The sequence below is a fragment of the Plasmodium malariae genome, assembly GCF_900090045.1.
Source record: "Plasmodium malariae genome assembly, contig: PmUG01_00_41, whole genome shotgun sequence".
Taxonomy (NCBI): Eukaryota; Apicomplexa; class Aconoidasida; order Haemosporida; family Plasmodiidae; genus Plasmodium; species Plasmodium malariae.
The window spans coordinates 68,796-88,714 of NW_021638315.1; the positions used below are offsets into that span (position 1 = coordinate 68,796).

Below are 19,919 nucleotides of genomic sequence, written 5' to 3' on the forward strand. Positions count from 1 at the left end.
CATTTTAATATATTTTTACCATTGTGTTATAAACGATATACTATAATTTTTATATAATTTAAAAGAATACATTTTTTTTACCATTACTGAGGTGAAATATATTACATTTAAAAATAAAGCAATTTATATTTTTTTATTATTTTATTTTTTAGAAAAAAAAATTATAAATTTATATGTTCTATAGAAATAATAATATTAAAAAAGGAGAAGAATTTAATAAAATAATATTTTAGTAAATATGTTACTTAAAAAAAAAAATTCTAATAAAAAATCACTGCAAATAATATAATTTACAACAAAAAATAACTTTGTTTAGAAATGCAAAAATATAATATATAAAAAAACAAATAATAAAATTTTGGAGAATATTTAATGCCTACTTTATATTTTAACATTTTTATGGATCAGATAAAAACTTATATATTTTTCATTGATTTACATATAAATATTACTGAGAACCATATTTTAAATTACATATATAAACTTAAAATAAATTAGATATTTTATGAAAAGTATCTATAAAAAAGGAATAGTTATATTCAATAGTTTTTGTTTAATAGCGTAAATGTAAATAATTATAAAGCACAATTTATTATTTTGATAGTATAATTATAAATTGATCAGAATATTTGCAAGTAAATTACATCTATACAAAAAATACATATTTAAAAAAAAATATAATAATGCTTTATATTTATAATAGGCCATATAACACATATTACATTATAATATTGCGCCCAAATAAGAAAATAATCTTCGTTATTTCAGTTTTTCATATATATGCAGTATATATATAGATATATATATATATAAAAAGATTCATTCTTCAAGACCTTTAAATGATTCTTTCATTTGGATGTCCGCTTGTCAAAATTTACAAATTTGTGTTAATATAAAAATATAAAAGTAATTATCTTAATAATTAAAACTATCTAATAATAATAATATAGTATGGCATAAATTACATGAATTTATAAGCTCCATTTTTATAATTCCTTTCTAAATATTTGTGTAACTAATACAGTTAATAATATTTAGGAACATAATTTTTGCCTAAATTATTTTATATATGTTAGAACTATTAAAAATTTCCAGATCAATTTAAATTAAATAATTGCATATATTCAGAAAAATGAATGAACATTCAATAAACAATTTTCATTTTTTCTAAATACTTTAGTTCCTGAATGAACAAATACTATATGAGAGAGTAGAAGTATTAAATATATATATATGTTTCATATATGCATATTTATTAATTCATATATACTTAAATTAATCTATTCATACTTTTTAAATTATTGTATATATAATGTCAATTTTAAATATAATTTCTCATAAATATAACTTTTGTTATATTATATTAAGTTTCTTTTAATTTAGCATGTACTTAATGCTATAATAAGTCATACGATTTTTTTTGTTTTAATATTTTGTTCAAAAAATAATATGTGCTATACATATTTTTAGGGAAATTATTTCTTTCTAATTATTTCATTACTTAATATTTTCAAAATAATACATATTATACAACTATTAAATCTTATCTACAATTCTAATATTACTATGACCTCTATTGATGTATGTCCACATAAACGTTTATATATTAAAATATTCAATAACATTAGGACCATTATGAGTTTTATGCATGTGTGTTTCATTTTACTCTAGAAATATACAGATATTTATTTTTTCTAATAAAGTAGTTAACAACTGATCTAATACATTCTCATTACAAATAAGATAACATATATATATATATATAATGTAATTCTTATAAAAAAAAAAAAAAAAATTAACGTATAATTTTTCCTTTTTTTTGTTACAATTAAATACATTCATTACATTCAAACTTGCATACATAATTTCCTTATGCATATTTTTTATTACTACATGTGTATCTTATCTTAGATACTTGTTTTATTATTGTGAAAATAATGAACATATTTATCAAAATATAAGTACATTTTATGTATATGTACACTTAGTTACATATATGAAATGTTTACTATCATATTACGATGAATTAATAGATTTTAGCCTTTTGATTATACCTTTTCTCCTTATACATTTGTATTGTTTATATCGTTTTTTTTTGCATTCTCCATGTTTACGATGAATGCATTAATTGATTTCCATATAAAGATATTTAATAGAGGTAATCAGACGTACGATAACATTTCTGATGTAATATAAAATGGGCTACAGTTAAACGAATTTTCTTTTAAAATAATTAATTTAACCAGCTCACAGTTCAAGTGAGTTATAATATATATGCTTTCTTATCCCTTTTCTTTATTAACGTCCTTAAGGGAAGTAACTCTTTTAGCGAATTCATGCATTGTCTTTATATTTTCTTGTTATTTATCTTAATTTTATCATTCGTTCCATTCTCTTTTAAGTACATGTACTTATCCCAAATTTTTCAGATATATAAAAAATAAACATAAGTTGGTAATATCTGTAAAGTAATATAAATTAATTTCCAATATGCAAAAGTCTGTATACATATACATGTGTACACATATTTTCCCTTTTATAACATTTCATTATAAATAATCTAAAACATACAATGGGAGACAGTATAAATAAGCATATATATATGATTGCTTGTCATGTGCACACAAATGCATCTAATAATGAATAATGCTATTCTACTAACGTGTATAGGTATGAACTCAATTATATCCTCAAATTGATTCAGTTAATGACATAAAATTGTTCTCCCATAATGAATTTCTTATTCTATTTATCTTTGTTTTAATAAATTAAATGAGCATTAGTAACTTTATTAAAGTATTATTCCTATGGATTCCTTTATTCACGTTACACATGCATGGTACAACAACATAAAAAAAAATGTATACATATATGTACGAATCTCAGAAATAATAACGAATTACTATAATGATTGCATAAAATGAAATAGATAAATCAAGCTGTAAAAAATGCATCTTATTTGTTTTATTAGATATTATTGCTTTTATGTAGGAAAACATGCTTCCATAAATCATGTTAATAACATAGAAAATAATTCAATATAATTTTTTATGTTTAAAAATAAAGGTGCTTTTTTTAAAATAAAAGAAAGTATATGTCTTTAAATATATAAATTCGTACTTTACATTATGTAAGTATACATATGTACATGTGCACACACTCCTATATGCATTTACATACACACATGTTCTTATGTACATGTAAATATACACGAATGTATGCACATACATATGTACACAGTATAGCAGCATGATTCACACATATAAATTCTTTGAAAATAATTTTTTTCAACTCTTATGACACCGATTCCCAAGAAACTACATAATTATAGGTTTAGTTTTTCGAATTTTTGCACTTTCATATATGCAATGGAAAGAAAAAATAAATTAGAAAAATGGTGTAAAAAGATACACTAATATTTTTATTTTGTCTCTTTTGAATAAAACATTTATATATATATCCACTTTCGTTTTCAAAAAAGCTTCGTAATATCTATTTGAACAATGAAAAAAATAGGGACAGAAAAAGTTTTCTTAAAATAACCAGATATACATATGTTTTTATATCAATATCAATCACGTTTTATGTTATTTACCTTTTTTTTATATTCTTAGAGTTTTGCACGATCTTGTCAGAAAATGATTTTCTTCTTCTACATTCTCTCCTTTTTCAACATAACCTGCTTTCAGAATAAATAAGACATCTTGATAGTAGTGAAAAAAACTTAAAAAAAGAAAGCTTACATCTCATTAATATAATATTGTTAATTTTTCATGTACTTAATATTCATTCACGTAGTTCTCTTATTTTATATTTATTAAGGTACTAGTTTGTGCACTACGTTAATTCTTATAGATATAATGAAAATTGATACCCTAAGTACAGAAAATAAAAAAAAATTTCCATTTTTAATTGCGCGTATAATAACAATTATTATATAAGTTCAACATTATGCACACATTTCGGTGACATTTCCACAACTGTAAAATTCAAATTTAGCCCTACAGTATTTTTAAAAACTCGTGCGTGAAATCCATTAACGTTTAGTAATTTCTTATTTTTTGATTTTAATTTTTCAGAAATTAATTAAAAACAAAAGAAAAGCAGAATAAAACGATGTAAAAGGGAAAAATAAAAATGTGAAATAAGAGGTAGATATGAATATATGTACGAAAGAACTTTTAAGGAATATGTGCACACATGTAAATACTTAAAATACATTAAAAAGTGAGGTGAAGAAAAAAAATATATTTTAAAGAACAATAATAACATATAAAAATTAAAAACATAATAAGCGAAGATTCAAAAAAAAGCATTTTCTTTAATTTTTTGGATGAATAATTTAACTTTTTTAAGGTATTAAAGTTATACCTGTCAAAAATATATAATTATCTTTTCCTTTGGTGGCTTCTAGTAAAAAAGAAATTTGTTTTCATGTAATTAACTTTATGTATTTTATAAATATACAAATAAAAGGCCAGCTAATAGCACCATGGAATAAGAATAATTACTTAAAAACAAGATTTTCAGTTGTATAAAAATTCTTTTATCATATTTGTTTTTCCGTTTATGCAATTTTTATATAAATAATTTTTATTCCTTATACAAAAGAATATTTCTGTAATATTTTTTTCTATGTTAACCTATAAGAGTGTTCTTCAATTTTGTTGTATTTTGTAATTCTCTATAATACATGCATTTGTATTATTAATATTTTTAAATATTTCTATACAAATAAAAAAAATTAGAACAATGTAATTTTAGTATAATTTGTTTCCAAAAACAAGAAATAATTATCTATAAATTCTAAAAAAAGAAAATTTATTTAAATATGATTACATTTGAATAAAGCAACAATTAACACATAACAATTAATATAAAGGTAACGATATGAACTAACTATATGTATTGTTCGAATATTAACTAAACATTTACTTATTTTAGTTTTCCTACATGTATATATGTATAATAATATGATCTAATGAAATTAATTATTTTTCTATTTTTAGATCTCATTTCTTTTCTATTTCTTAGGAATTTAACTATATAAAAATTATTCTACACTAAAAAAGAAATGTATATATATCAATTCCAAAACTCACGGATGCGATGAAATTAATACATTTATAAGTATCCTCAATTTAGTTTAAGAATTTTAGTCAAGAAAATCTTATAGCATGTTTTTATTTTTTTTTTATGCATCAAAAATAAAAAATTAGGAAACGTTACAAATCTTTATGAAATATTATACGTAAACAACAAAGATATATAATTTTTTTAAACTTGTTAATGCTTACTGGTATGTATTTCATGTATATAATTTTTTCTTTACATATGGTACTATAGCATTTTCTCATAATAATACTACCATTACGACAAACTCAAAGTATTTTTAATACTTCATTAATTATATATATATATTAGGAGAAACTTATTATAATTGTATGCATATTTAGGTGAGTACTCAATATAAAATATTTAATGATGAACAATATTTTGTAAAAGTTAGAATTTCATATTATCATCATGAAATACTTCTATATAGTTCTTAGCACATTGTAAAAATATATATATTTTATTGCATATTCCAAAAGTTTTACAGTAAACTAAAAGAAACCATGCATTTTTTTCATCTTATACACACATTAAAAATAATATAATTATGTATTCTCAAAAAAATTTAAATACCTCATATTTAGAAGAACTACCATGATATAAACATAAGGATTATTAATATAATTTTTCCTTGAATTATCTACATTCAGAAGAATGAACTCATTTTTAAATTCATATATTTTACATACTCCAAGATAAATAAATGTATAATTTTTTATTATACATAAAAAAAAATAAAACAAATTACTAAAAAGAAATATCATAAAGAATTTATAAATAATGGCATTGCATTAATACACAATGTTATAGAAAGTACTTAATATATGATGTTCGCTGCACTACCATATTCCGAGGTAGAAACAAAAATATAATTATAAAGTATTATAATTTATTATTGAACTCATAAAAAATTCAAAAAATAATGGAAAGGAATATTTAAAAAATATTTCAAATAAAGTATTCATACATGAGACTATAGAAATATATAATTTTTAATAACGCGAAAATTATGATTTATGTATATAGTAGTAACTTTTCTACTGTACAGTTTGCAAGGAAAATATTAAATACCTTATTTAAAAGTTAAGTAAAAAAGATGGAATTTTAATTCATATAAAATCGAAAAATATAAAAAATTTAATTTTAAAATATTTAAAATATGAATTTATTGATCCATGAGTGAAATTACTAATATTTTCGCATACTTAAAAAAAACATACTTCGTAGATATAAAATTATTTAATAACTGCAAACTATGATGTTAAATATTCAATAAACACCTTTTTGCTAGAAAGAAGAGTTTTGTTTTATGTAAGTAAAAAATATTTGCCTAGTTTTTATTTATTCACAATATACTATCTCATATGTTATGTAATTTTTTTTGAGAAATAATTAATGAAAACTATAGATACACAAAATTACTACCAACTAGTAAAATAAAAAGATATATGTTATAAAAGGTAGACATAAATTTTATAAATAATATTTAAAAAAGAAAAAAAGCATTTCAATAGATGATTTATTAATATCTAATTGAAATTAATTCATTAGATTAATAAGAGAACAACATGAAAAATAAGAATTACATGCTCTATATTTAATTATAAATTTTCAACATAACTTATATATAAATATTTTACTAATACTCCAGTTAGTACAACAGTTAGGAACCAAATTAATAGGACAAATGATTTTAAGAATTCATTTAAACTTAGCGATTGATAATCTTAAATTTAGTATTATATTATAGTTAATCTATAATTAAAACATATATTATTTAACTATATATCTATATTTTTATATTTCCTCCGCATAAAAAAAGCTAAAAGCCAGTTAAACATATTTTGTCAATATATTAGTTTTATAATATGTTTTACATGGACACATTTTATGCAAAAAATATTCAGTTCCTTCCTAAGAGAAAAAAAAAAAAAATATACTTGTATCAGTATAACGAAATACATATGCTTTTTTTAATTAAATACAAAACACCACACATTCATTGTTAATTTAAAAATAAAAACTTTTCTTAATTACTTGAACAAATAATAATATTAGATTTCACTGAGATTCAATAAAGAAATCAAAATTGATTAGTATACTTCTAAATTAAGAAACTTCTATATAATTATGTTAATTGTGCTATTATACATTCATATTACAGCAGAACCAAATGTATTTCATAGACATATATTTAAACTCATAAATATATGTGCTACTCCATAATATTTAAGCTATAATAATATTTGAAAATAAAAATTCTAAAACATTAAAACATTAATACATTAAAATCGACAAAAAAGGAAGAACATATATTTTTGTTGCTGTGTATCAAAGAGACTAGATATACATGTAGCATTATAATATTTTAGAAAATATATATATTCATATTAAGTATATCAATAAAGTTGTTTAATTTATTACTTCATATTAAAGTTTTTAGTGAAAGACAAACATTCATTTTTATTCATTTTACTCCGTCATTAACTTAATTCTATTATATTTTTCATTATTTCTTAAAATCTTATAAATCACTATTATAACTATTACCGATAATGCAATGACAATTACACTAAATAATGCTATATAAATATAGAACATCCATTTTTCTCCTACCTGTTTTATAGCACTATGCAAGCCATTTAATAATACATCTCTTTCATCCATTTATCTACAGTTTCCATAAATGGTAATCGTGGTAATACGGATAATCCTATTCCCAAAAAGAAAAAAAGTAAAAATATAGCAATTCCAACTTTGTATTTTCTAAGTTTTATTTTTCTTAATGATATATCACAAATTCTTCTTTTTTTTTCAAGAAAATCTTCATAATCTTTATTTTTAATCCATTTTCTTTCAAAATGGAAATGCTTCCCATCAAATATTCCATTATTGTAATCTGTAACTTGAGTATAATAATGAGCCATATTCAATAAATTTCTATTAGATTCTTTTTTTGCCGTCCATTTTTCATTATTACATATATTTTTTTTTTCGTATTTTACATTATGTGGTACATCCTTTTTTAAATATACAATTTTTGAATCTTTGAGCTTTTCATATTTTCCCAGTAATCTATGAGTTCTTGTATCTAATTTACTACTATGGTAATAATTGTCATCCAAAAATTTACTAAAATATCTCTAAATGAACAAGGTAGATATTTATTATTTAAATATATAAATAAACTATTATTACAAAATATTATTAATAAATGTAAAACATAAAAGTTAAGAATAATACAAAAATATTTAAATAACGTTATCATACCACATCAATGTTAAAATGATATATCCAAGTTAAAAGAATAAACGCACCAATATTAGTAAATATAATTATCTTCATATTTAGTTTCAATATATACATGTTAAATATTCCAATATATTAAGTAAAGAAAAAGTTAATAATAATATTATATTCTTCTAGTGATATGAAAATCTATAATTATTAAAACAAATTTTTTTATTATTTCTTCGTAAACATATAGTGAATATACATAAACATAATATGCTTTTCCACATATTCATCGTAAAATAACTTTAAAAACAGATTATGAGATTATTAATTTAATTCTAATACAATAAAAAAAACTTTCATTAAAATAAAAAAACTTGAATTGTTTCTTAAATATATGCAATATATAATTTATTTATATAATGTAGTGCACTAATTAAACGATTCTTTTACTAATAATTTTCAGAATATATAGAAAAATAAATATGCGATTTCTTATTTTATGTAAGTATTAAGTTTATCTATTATACAGAATGTAGAGAATATATAAAATATATTTCTCGACATAATAGGATAACAATTATCAATTCTATGAATGGTATCCTATTAATAATTCAAAGTTTCTAAACATATTTTCGAAAAATTATTTATGTTAAATTATAATAATATTAATTATAAAAGAAAAAAATAACATATGAAATGTTAATTATAGCACTTCTATTAATTAGTACTCAAACACATAAAATTGTTTAGTGTTTCTATTTTTTTTAAAAAATCAAATTTATAAGATCTACTTAATCTACGAAGTACTGTCAATTAACAAAGAAAATACAAACTAATTTTTTTTTTTTTGTAGAATAAATTTTAAAAGTTACACATTTTAATTTATTCATTTATTTTCTAAATGAAAAATTTGAATATTCATATATCTAAAACTTTAATTTCTTTTTGATTAATTATATACTCATAGAAGATATACTAATATATTGAAAAAAGGAAAAGAAAAATATATGTTAAGGGAAAAACCTCTACAGAAATATCATAGGCACTAGCATTAATTTAAGGTTTTTCTAGAAGAAATATTTTTAAAAATAAGGATAATATATATTGCGTATAATATATACATAACAAATAAGAAGGAATAATAATACCATTTATTAAAATGTATTTTTTAGTATTTTTTTGCTGCAATATTCAACGGACAAGTTATTTTTCATTTATTCCGTTATAAATATATGAGATTACGAACGCATTTCAAAGTTACAAAATAGTAAATCGACATGAATATATAAATAAATAATATTATTTTAAAAATGTATTTAACAACAAAATTTTATAATATAGTAATATTTGTTACCTTATTCATTGAAACACTAAGAGTGATAAATATTAAAATAGTATTTGGTATAAAAATTTATTTAATCGTCTGAAATATAACATAATGTTATTGTTCTTAGAAAATAGGATTTTCTCAAAATCATAATAAAAAATTAGAAAAAGTATATTACAAAAGTTGTCATTAAAATTTCATAGATTTACACAATACATGCATTTATCGTGACATTTATGAAGGCTATTATTAATCTACCTTGAACTGTTACTATGAATTAAATGTTCAACACTTTTTCTCATATCAGATATTACTAAATATACTGTAAAACCGTCCATATATAAATTCTAAAATTATAAAAAGTACGTTTTCTATTTTAATTATGTTAAACAATTACTTATTAATAACTTTTTATATTTTAGAAATATTCGTGAATTCTAAAGGTTTTTCGAGCAGTTATTTTTAAAATAATATATAATTTTCTAGATTATTTATGTTTTGCTAAATTAAGTAATAATGTAAAAATAGATTTACTTTATAAAACATTTATTCTTCTGTATTTTTAATATATATATATCTTATGTGAACTGTTCTATTATATATATATATATATATATATATATATATATATATTGGTATAAACATTTTATAATTATTTCATTCATTTGTTGATTCATATTATTTTTTTCAAGATTATCTTATAAATCTATTATTTATACCAATATATATTATACTTTCAGTTTATGAAATTTTCAAATATATAAGCATTTAAAGTAATTTTTTTTTTTTCTCTCATTATTATGGTATAAAAGGCAATTAACATATTCTTACATTTACAACAGTAATTTTACAACATTTTATTATTTTTTAACGATTACAAATTCTTCATATACTTAATAATAAATCATTACACTTATTTAATTAAAACATCTACGAAAATATATAGAAATTTTTCTAACAGACTTAGTTAAAACCTATGTAACCAAAAAAAAAAATTAATGTACATATGTATTATTTAAAAAAAAGTTACTCTTTTTTTTTATTTTAATTTTATTTAAAAAAAAAATCGTTTTATATATAAATTAATTAGTAATTTTCAATATAAACTACACATATTTCTATGCATCTATAATATAATATTATCTATTTACATAATATATTGTTAGACATAAAAAATTAGGATATACAAATAAAAAACACAAATATATTATTATGTAAAAGTAGAAAAATTATTTACTTTTTCATTACTCCTAATGATAATTTATTTTTTTCTATAGATATGAATGTATATAAAATTTTAATACTATTAAAAAAAAAAAAGTATTTATGCATATTATTTATTAATATTTGGTTACATTTAATTCATTAAGTTAAATGTATAATATTGTAAAAATTATAAAATATATATGGTGTATTTATAAATTTCCCATATAATATATATATAATTAATTTCTTAGATAAAATATAAACTCCAAAATTAAGGTAAATAATAAATTAATATATAGTGCTAGCTCTCATTTAATTGCGGATACTTAGAATTAATAAGATATTGAACTATTATAAGTACCTGAAATTTAATAAAGATATTATATTATATATATATATATTTTATTTTTTATATCAAGAAAAAAAAAATATAAAAATCCGTTAAAACGGAATTTACAATTTAAATTTTCACAGTTTATTTGTCATAAAACTTATTTTGTATAATAAATATTATGTTTTCTCTTATACAATATATATATGTACTGCAATTCAACAAAATACATTTGCATCGTGTCAATTAGAATAAATCAAGACATTTTTTTTATATTAATTGTTATCAAATATTTTTCGAATTATGTAAACAAATATTCATTTTAAACTAGAGAAAAATAAGCACATATAAAAAAGTATTATTTATAGTTAGAACATAAATAAACACAAGAAATCAATAAAATCATATAAATTCTCCTACGTTATATTAATTGTAAAGTGCAAGTACATATTTTTCACACAAATATACGGAAATATGCAAATATATATATTAAGCCAAAATATACAATTTAGATGAAACTATACTTAATCTACAAATTAAAAAATATTAAAATATGCAAATTCACAAAAAAAAATAAGAATAACTTTTTTACTGTAGTTCACAAATAAGACCAGTTACATGTACATATATATGTAAAATTTAAGGAATTATGTAGATATATATTATTAATACTATTCAAATTATTGTACACATTTGTCCTATTGAAGGCTTAATTTCAGACAGAAAAATATTTCCCATTATTCTTTTTATCTTTTCCTAAACTTTATTTTTTCATATTTTTTAACTTTTTTATGATAATAAACGACTGTTGATATAAGTATGATACCTAGTATGAACATAGGTACAAAATATATAAGAAAACCAAAAAACCCTGTTACACAGTAGTTTCTTTAACATTCTATTTTACAACAGAATTTGTGAACCAACTTAAAGGTGATTTCGTCAACCACACATACACAGTTGCTATGGCGGGAGAAGTATCCTTTGTAAAGATGCTTGAAAGATTGCTTTTAAAAGCTTCAAGATATGGTAAAGTTTTAAGTGTATCAACATTTACGGCAGGTGAAATAAAAAAACTATTAGTTTAAACAAACCAAATGTAAGCCCATATCCCCCAACATTATCTAATATAAATGATACTAATAACACCAAAATTAGTAATAAAGGTAAAGCAAATCGTAGTCCGCATTTTTTACGTATTATTTTTTTATATATCTTATCACTAATTGTTTTGTTTTTTTTAAGAAAGTCTACATAATCAAGTTCTTTAAATATTTTTTTTTCTAAATGGGAATATTTTTTCATTTCAAATATACAAGATTTATTTTTCATACATTTTTTATTTCCTCTTGCGTTCCTTGGTGCATATCTATTTGATGCCTTATTTTTTGTTGTGCTCTCTTTTTCAATATAAGTTATATCGTTTTTATTGTTTACTCCAACTGGTATCTCTTTCTTTAAACATACAACACTTGAATCCTTATCGTTATTATATTTTGCCAGTAAACGATAATTTCGTATATATAATTTTCTATGATTTTTGCAGTATTCAACAAAAGATTTGTTATGCGTACTCTGAAAAAACAAAAAAAAAATTTATCATTTACTCATATGAAAATAATCACACAAAAAAAATGTACTAAAAAAAAAAATAAATAAACACAAAAAACATAATATATATATCTTTAAGTAATAGTACCATACCTTATAAATGTAAAAATGATATATCCAACTTAAGAGGATAAAAGTAAAAACCTTAGAAAATAACAGTAACTTAAATTTTTGTTCCATTATATAGAACATTAAAATGGTAATATACTGGGTAGGGATACAATTCAAAATAAAATAATATTCTTTTAATTATAAAGGATACTATAATAATTCATTTATATTTTTATATGTTTATTTTATTTGTTTTTATAAAAACATTATAAAAAAGGTATAATCATAATCTTTTTTAGAACAGTGAGAGAAAACGAACTTTAATACTGATAATATAAATTGAAATCATTAATGTATATTTAAAATATATAAATCATTTATTTAATTTAATAAAATGATTAAATAATTATTTTACTACTTTATTTCTAAGAAATGTATATAAATTTACTTATTATTGGAGATATTTATTATATGTAGTATATAGAATGTAGAGAATATAGATAATGCATTCAATTATATATTAAGAGAAGTATTAGTAATTTTACCGATGATTTCCTATTAATGGTTCCAATTTTATGAACAGTATGTTTTTAAAAAGCTGTTTATTCCTAAAAAAATATTAATTATTCTAACAATATAACAGTATAAGTTATAAAGGAAATTTTTTTTTTATAAATTTTTGTTTTATATTGTGTTATCGAAATTAGATATTACATAAACATATACATTTTTTTATCGTTTATAACATATGTAAATATTATATTTATAATAAACAACCTAATATACTAAAAAGGTATATAGTTGAAAGATAATTAAAAACTTATCTTTTATTATTGCAAAACATTCTTTTAAAGTTATAATATTTAATCAGATCCAATATGTACTATTATTTCCAAATGAAAAATTCGTAAATTTATCGAGTTATCTTCATTTTTTTTTTAGTTTAATATATATTTAGAAGATATATTATAAAAAAAATTATACGTAAACAAATAAAAAATAGAATAATTGTCATATAAACTTAATAATAATCTTGGTATAATAATATATTTGTTTAAATCTATTAGGTGCCGTAATGAATATAATTTTACTTTAATATTTAAATAATTTTTATAAAATATTTTCAACTATAACAATGACCTAAGATAAAAAGTTAAGTAAGAAGTGTTCCTTAATTCCCTCATTTAAATATAAAGATTTATGAATCTGGAAATTGATTAAGTTCTATTAATAATTCATTTTTTAAAGGAAAACTATATTATTATTTATTCATAATTACATACTTAAAATATGAAAAAAATATAGAAATTTATTAAAATATTTTTAAATAAAATAATTCATAAAGTATATGATGCTTATAATAAATTTTTCATTAAGTTATCTGGTATGTTTACCTTTAAATATTAAATGCATATGACTACAAACGTAACCACGGTTTTAGTTTTGGTGAACGAAGAATCACGTAATATATTAAAATTAAAAGTAATATATGTTAAATATTTAAAGAAAATCATTGAAATGTTTATTCAAAACTATTACAGAAAAGAGTATAATATTTAAAAATATAAATTGCTTTACTAAATCAGAGAATTCATATAAATTGTGAATTTAGATATAAAATTAGTTATTGTGTATTTTTTGTAATAAATATATACATGAAATATTTAGTTTGTAAAATTGTATGTAAAGTACATACGCTTACTGTAAGTACTGAGAAATGTCAATTCCACATTTTACCGTATCTGACCAATATATTACATATATATGTTATAACACAAAATTATATTACCACTCTCAAAAAAATTATAATACAAAAAATTATAAAAACATGGAAACTGTTATAAAAGTTTAATGTGGAATTCCTTACATTTATATATTATCATATATTTGTATATTACCTGAGATCCATAACAAAATATTTTGAATATACAACAATTAATTTTTTTTTAAAGTACAATTTCATTATTTATAAATAAAAATTTACTCAAATCATTAAAAAAAGTATTTCTGATAACAATATACTAATTGTAGCTAGGATTTAACTTCATTCCCTCCTACTTCTAAGGTTTATTCAATATAATTTACCGGATATACATAACCACTAAAATATATAATAAAGTAACTAGCAATAATACAATTGTATCTCCTTCCTTCGAAATAAAATATATACTTAGTTGTTCTTAAACGAATATATATAGCTAATTATATAATAGAATAAAAAATAAAAAAAGTAATAAAAATTGTACAATAGATTCTTATGTAACAGATGCTAAAGCGAAACGTACACATGCAAAATGTTTTAATTTTTTTTCTTGGAATTATCTTTTCATTTCTACAAATATAGTATTAAATCCTCTATATAATATTTTTTTAAAAAAAATATATTTATCTCTGCAAATGAATTGCACATAACATATATCAATTTTTTGCATAATTTATTGTATTCAGATCCTGAATTATCAATAACATTACACTAAGCTTTTTCACCCAAATCTGAGTAAACATAATTATATTCATTGCCTAAATCATAATGTCAATTTCCAAATAATATATCATTGTACCCTTATTATTATCTAATAATAATAATATTTGTTGAAACTGAAGTTCCATTGGTACTGTTCTACTTATTTAAAGTTTTATCAAAAATATAATACCACAAAAAGTAAATATTTTTTTATTTATAATGAGACACATTTACTCATATATATCGGGAAATTTCTTATAAGTGTATATTTGTAATACAACTTAAAACATCTAACAAAATAAAGAAAATATTCTTCTATGTTATTTTTATATCACATTATTAAAATAAAAATTTATTCAAATAAATAAGATGAATGTAAAAGTTTTAAATAAAACAAATATTTGTTTTTTAAATTTAGGGACAGATTATTTTATTTTATAACATATGTAAGCAGCTATAAGTTTTGGTTCATACATACAAAGTATTTATAAAAGGATATAGTTAAATTCATTGATATTTTATTTACTTAAAATTTTACTAAATTTACAAATAAATTGCAAATATAGAGGATAAAAAAAAAATTAAATTTTCAAATATTTTTTTTTAAATATTTCCAAAAATGTTCTCTATAAAAAATGTAACATCAAATACAATAATGTTACGTAGAAACAATTTTATTACCGAATTGTCAATATATATATATATATTTTTAATAGTTTAAAAGAACAATTCTAAACTTTTTTTTATCAATACATTTCATAAAAAAAATAAAATAGCTTTTGTGGGGCATTAATAATTTATTTTATAATTATGATAAACAAAAAATATGCGAAGAGTACACGTGCATTAACATATATTAAATTTGTAGTTATTACATTTTAGCTAAGTTTCTTAGTAATAATGTTTTTTTTTGTATAAGCTATACCTTTTAAACATTATTTTATACTTGAATAATATAATATTATTTTATAACATATAACACTTTTCAAGGGTTAAAAAACAAAAATAATAAAGTACAAGGATTTTTTATAGCAAAAATGTAATTCAATATCTACCATATGCTTACGGCATATAGAATATTTATGCAAGAAAATTTCCAAATACCATTATAGGATTTAATTTATGTGCAAAGTATTTATTTTTTTATGTCTATCTAATCTAACTTTTTTATATATTCATGTCTTAATCTGCATGTCGAATACTAAATTTCTATTTACTAGAAAAAAATCTATTTTTTTATTATAACCATAAAAAATTTATTAAATTTAATAACCATAAAATTTGTAAATTTTATTCGCACTTTTTTTTTGAAAAAAAATATAATTTATAATTTCTATAGAAATGATCATTTTGAAAAAAAGAATAAAAAAGTAAATATAGAAAAAAAATATTAGTAAACAAGATAAATAAAAACACAAATAAATTACCATAAAAAAAATATTTTGCATAAGATAATTTATAACATAAATTATATAAATAAGAGATATAAATAATATATAAAATAACGTAAAATAAATTCTAAGAAAATCTTAATACATTATTATCTTTTTGACAACTCCATGGAAGATACTAGTGTATGTATATTTTATTAATTTATAAATATATTACTCCAAATTATATATTAAATGATTTCATGCACTCCAAAAGAAGTTAAATATTTATGAATTATATATATAGATAAATAATAATGTACTTACTGTTCCTTGAATATAACGAATCTAGATATTTATAATAATATATATATATAATATATATATATGTATAATATAAATGATAATATTATACATATTATTTTTCTAAAGTCAAATTAACTAAAAGAAAATATGTAAAAACTTAAAATTTTTATTTTCTCTATAATACATATTATCCTACATTTCACAAAAATAATACAATTATTTATTTATTTCATTCTTTCGTATTCATAATGTCCATGCATTGACATAGGTATATTTAAAAATATTTTTCTTTTTAAACTTTAAATAATTCTTCTATGTGGATATCTTTGTCAACATTTACTGATTTGTGGTAATTTAAATGAGTATAACTGTACTATTTGATAAAAATACAATCTGTTATGAAGAATACATAATGATAAATATTATGTAAATATACAAGCTTCTATTTATTTGTTATCTTCTAAAATTCCTTGTAATTAATGTAGTTGGTAATTTATAGAGTATTAATTTTTCTTACATTATTTTATTCAAGTTGTATTTTTTTAAAATATTCAAGCAAATTTAAATTAACTATGCATATTCAGTAAAATAAAAGAATAAACTATAAAAAATTTTTTTTTTTGAAATATTTAATTAGGACTGAGTTAATACATATAACATTTGTTAACGTTATTATTATATATATATATTTATTTTATATACGCACATCTATTAATTCATATATATATATTTATATCAATCCCTTAAAATTTTTAAAAATTATTATATAATGTCACTTGTAATATTCCTTTTCACAATTATACTTTTTGCAATTATAGATTAGGTTTTTTTTTTAATTTAACATGTTCTTAAGATTATAATAAGGCATATGTCTTTCTTTACTTTAGTGTAATGCTTAAAAATTAAATGATGTGCGTATATATTTCAGTGAAATAATTAATTTCCTATTATTTCATTAATTAATGCTCTTGCAATCTTCCCTACTATAGATCTATTAAATCTTTTTTATGATACTATTACTACTGTTTCCAATAGATGTATGTTAACAGAAACATATATATGATAAAATAACCTATAACATGTGGACAATTACAACTTTATCTATGTATTCTTCATACTATTCTAGAGATTTACTAGTATTTATTTTTTCTAATTAATTTTTTTTATAAAACATATATAAATTCAATATTACAAATATGTTTACAGAAAAAATAAAATTACAAAAAATACGGTAAATATATTTTTTTAAGCTTCATTGAATTAATTCTTTATGTACATCTTTGCATAAGAAAGTTGTTTCTGCATATTCTTCATTATTACATATGTAAACATCCTTACATGTTTGTATATACATTGTGAATATTATAAAAATGTGCATTCATGCATAAGTCCATCTTACACATAAGCATATCTATGGGTATGTAAAAACTTTGTCCATCGCATTATGACACACTTATAACTTTTACGTTTTTCCTTTATACCTTTGAAGTTTACATACTTGCATTTTTTACATTTGTATATTGGCCTTCTTAATGTTTATAATGAATGTACTAATTATTACCCGGTAAGGGAATATGTGATAAAGGTCATAAAAAGTACGTTTGCAATTTTTATTTAATATAATATGGAATTCTGTTAAACGAATTTACTGTGCAACTAATTAATTTAAAAAATACTTTGTTTAGATGGCTTATATATTTGATCATATTCCTTTTCTCATTAATGTCTTTAAGTGAAATAGCTACTTCAGTGAACTTTATGCATTGGTTGTATTATATCTTGTGATATATCAGACTTTTATTTGTTTTCTCGTTCTTTTCTATATGCATAAACTTTTACATGCACACATCTACAAAGTGGACATGTGTAAAGGTAATGAGAATAAATATGTGTACACAAATTTTCAACAAGCAAAAGTTTGTATATAATGCATGCATGTGTATTCATCTACAATTTTTCTACATAAATATTCTAACACCAATAAAAAATGATAGTTTATGAAATAAAACGAAAAAATATATATATATACGTTCGTATTATATTCATAAATAAGAAGGCACTCATGAATGATGCTATCATGTGTACACATATAGGCATATACTTAATTGTGCCTTCAAAAATTTTCAGTTAATTTTATACATAAAATTACGTACTGACTATAGACAAATTATTCTATTTATTTTGTTTTAAGTGATCCATGTGTACATCAGCGTCATTATAAAATTATACATATGAGAAAAAATCGTAAAAAAATATTTATGCAAACATGCATAAAATTTAATCATAATAATAATTTGCAGAAATGATATCGTAAAATGAAAAAAAATAAAGTACATCCTAGAAAATTCATTTTATTCTGGTTTTTTGTTCTAATTTTTATTATGAACTTTTTCCAGGGTAATAGCTTCCATAAGAACTTTTAAAAATATGATCAAATAATTCAAAGTATTTTACTATATATAAAAATAAATATGCATTTTGTGAAATTTATAAAGCTACATATGTTGAAACACATGTGTTAACAAATAATCCTATTGACTGCATTCATACATATACACATATGCATGTGCACATACATGTACATGGTGTGTCAACATATGTGCGATTCAAAAAAAATTTTAATAAAATTTTCATTTTTTATAATTCCAAATCTTAGTGGAGTACATAATTACAAATTTTTTTCGACAGTTTTTCTTCTTCGTACACGATGTAAAACAAGAAAAAATAAGGTAACAATATATTGCGAACTGTTACTCATCCTTTTGTTTTTAGATTTTTTGTTTTCATGTTTTTCTTGTATTAACGTTTTATATATATATCTGTCTCTTTTTTATGGAAGAATATCTTTCTAATTGACCACTTACCAAGTAAAACAAAGTAGAAAGAAAAATATTTTAAAAT

At 19.8% G+C, this 19,919-nt stretch overlaps 2 protein-coding genes across 2 annotated transcripts; both read right to left on the reverse strand.

The window, feature by feature from the left end:
* Nucleotides 1-7,757: 7,757 nt before the first annotated feature.
* PmUG01_00070500 (fam-m protein) lies at nt 7,758-8,481 on the reverse strand (the record flags this gene model as incomplete). Its single annotated transcript, XM_029006022.1, has 2 exons — nt 7,758-8,258; nt 8,386-8,481. 2 exons carry the CDS (start codon nt 8,479-8,481, stop codon nt 7,758-7,760), a joined length of 597 nt encoding a protein of 198 aa, XP_028859210.1.
* Nucleotides 8,482-12,269: 3,788 nt separating this feature from the next.
* Nucleotides 12,270-13,007, reverse strand: PmUG01_00070600 (fam-l protein; the record flags this gene model as incomplete). The annotated part of the gene is made up of 2 exons (XM_029006033.1): nt 12,270-12,791; nt 12,921-13,007. 2 exons carry the CDS (start codon nt 13,005-13,007, stop codon nt 12,270-12,272), a joined length of 609 nt encoding a protein of 202 aa, XP_028859211.1.
* Nucleotides 13,008-19,919: the final 6,912 nt, after the last annotated feature.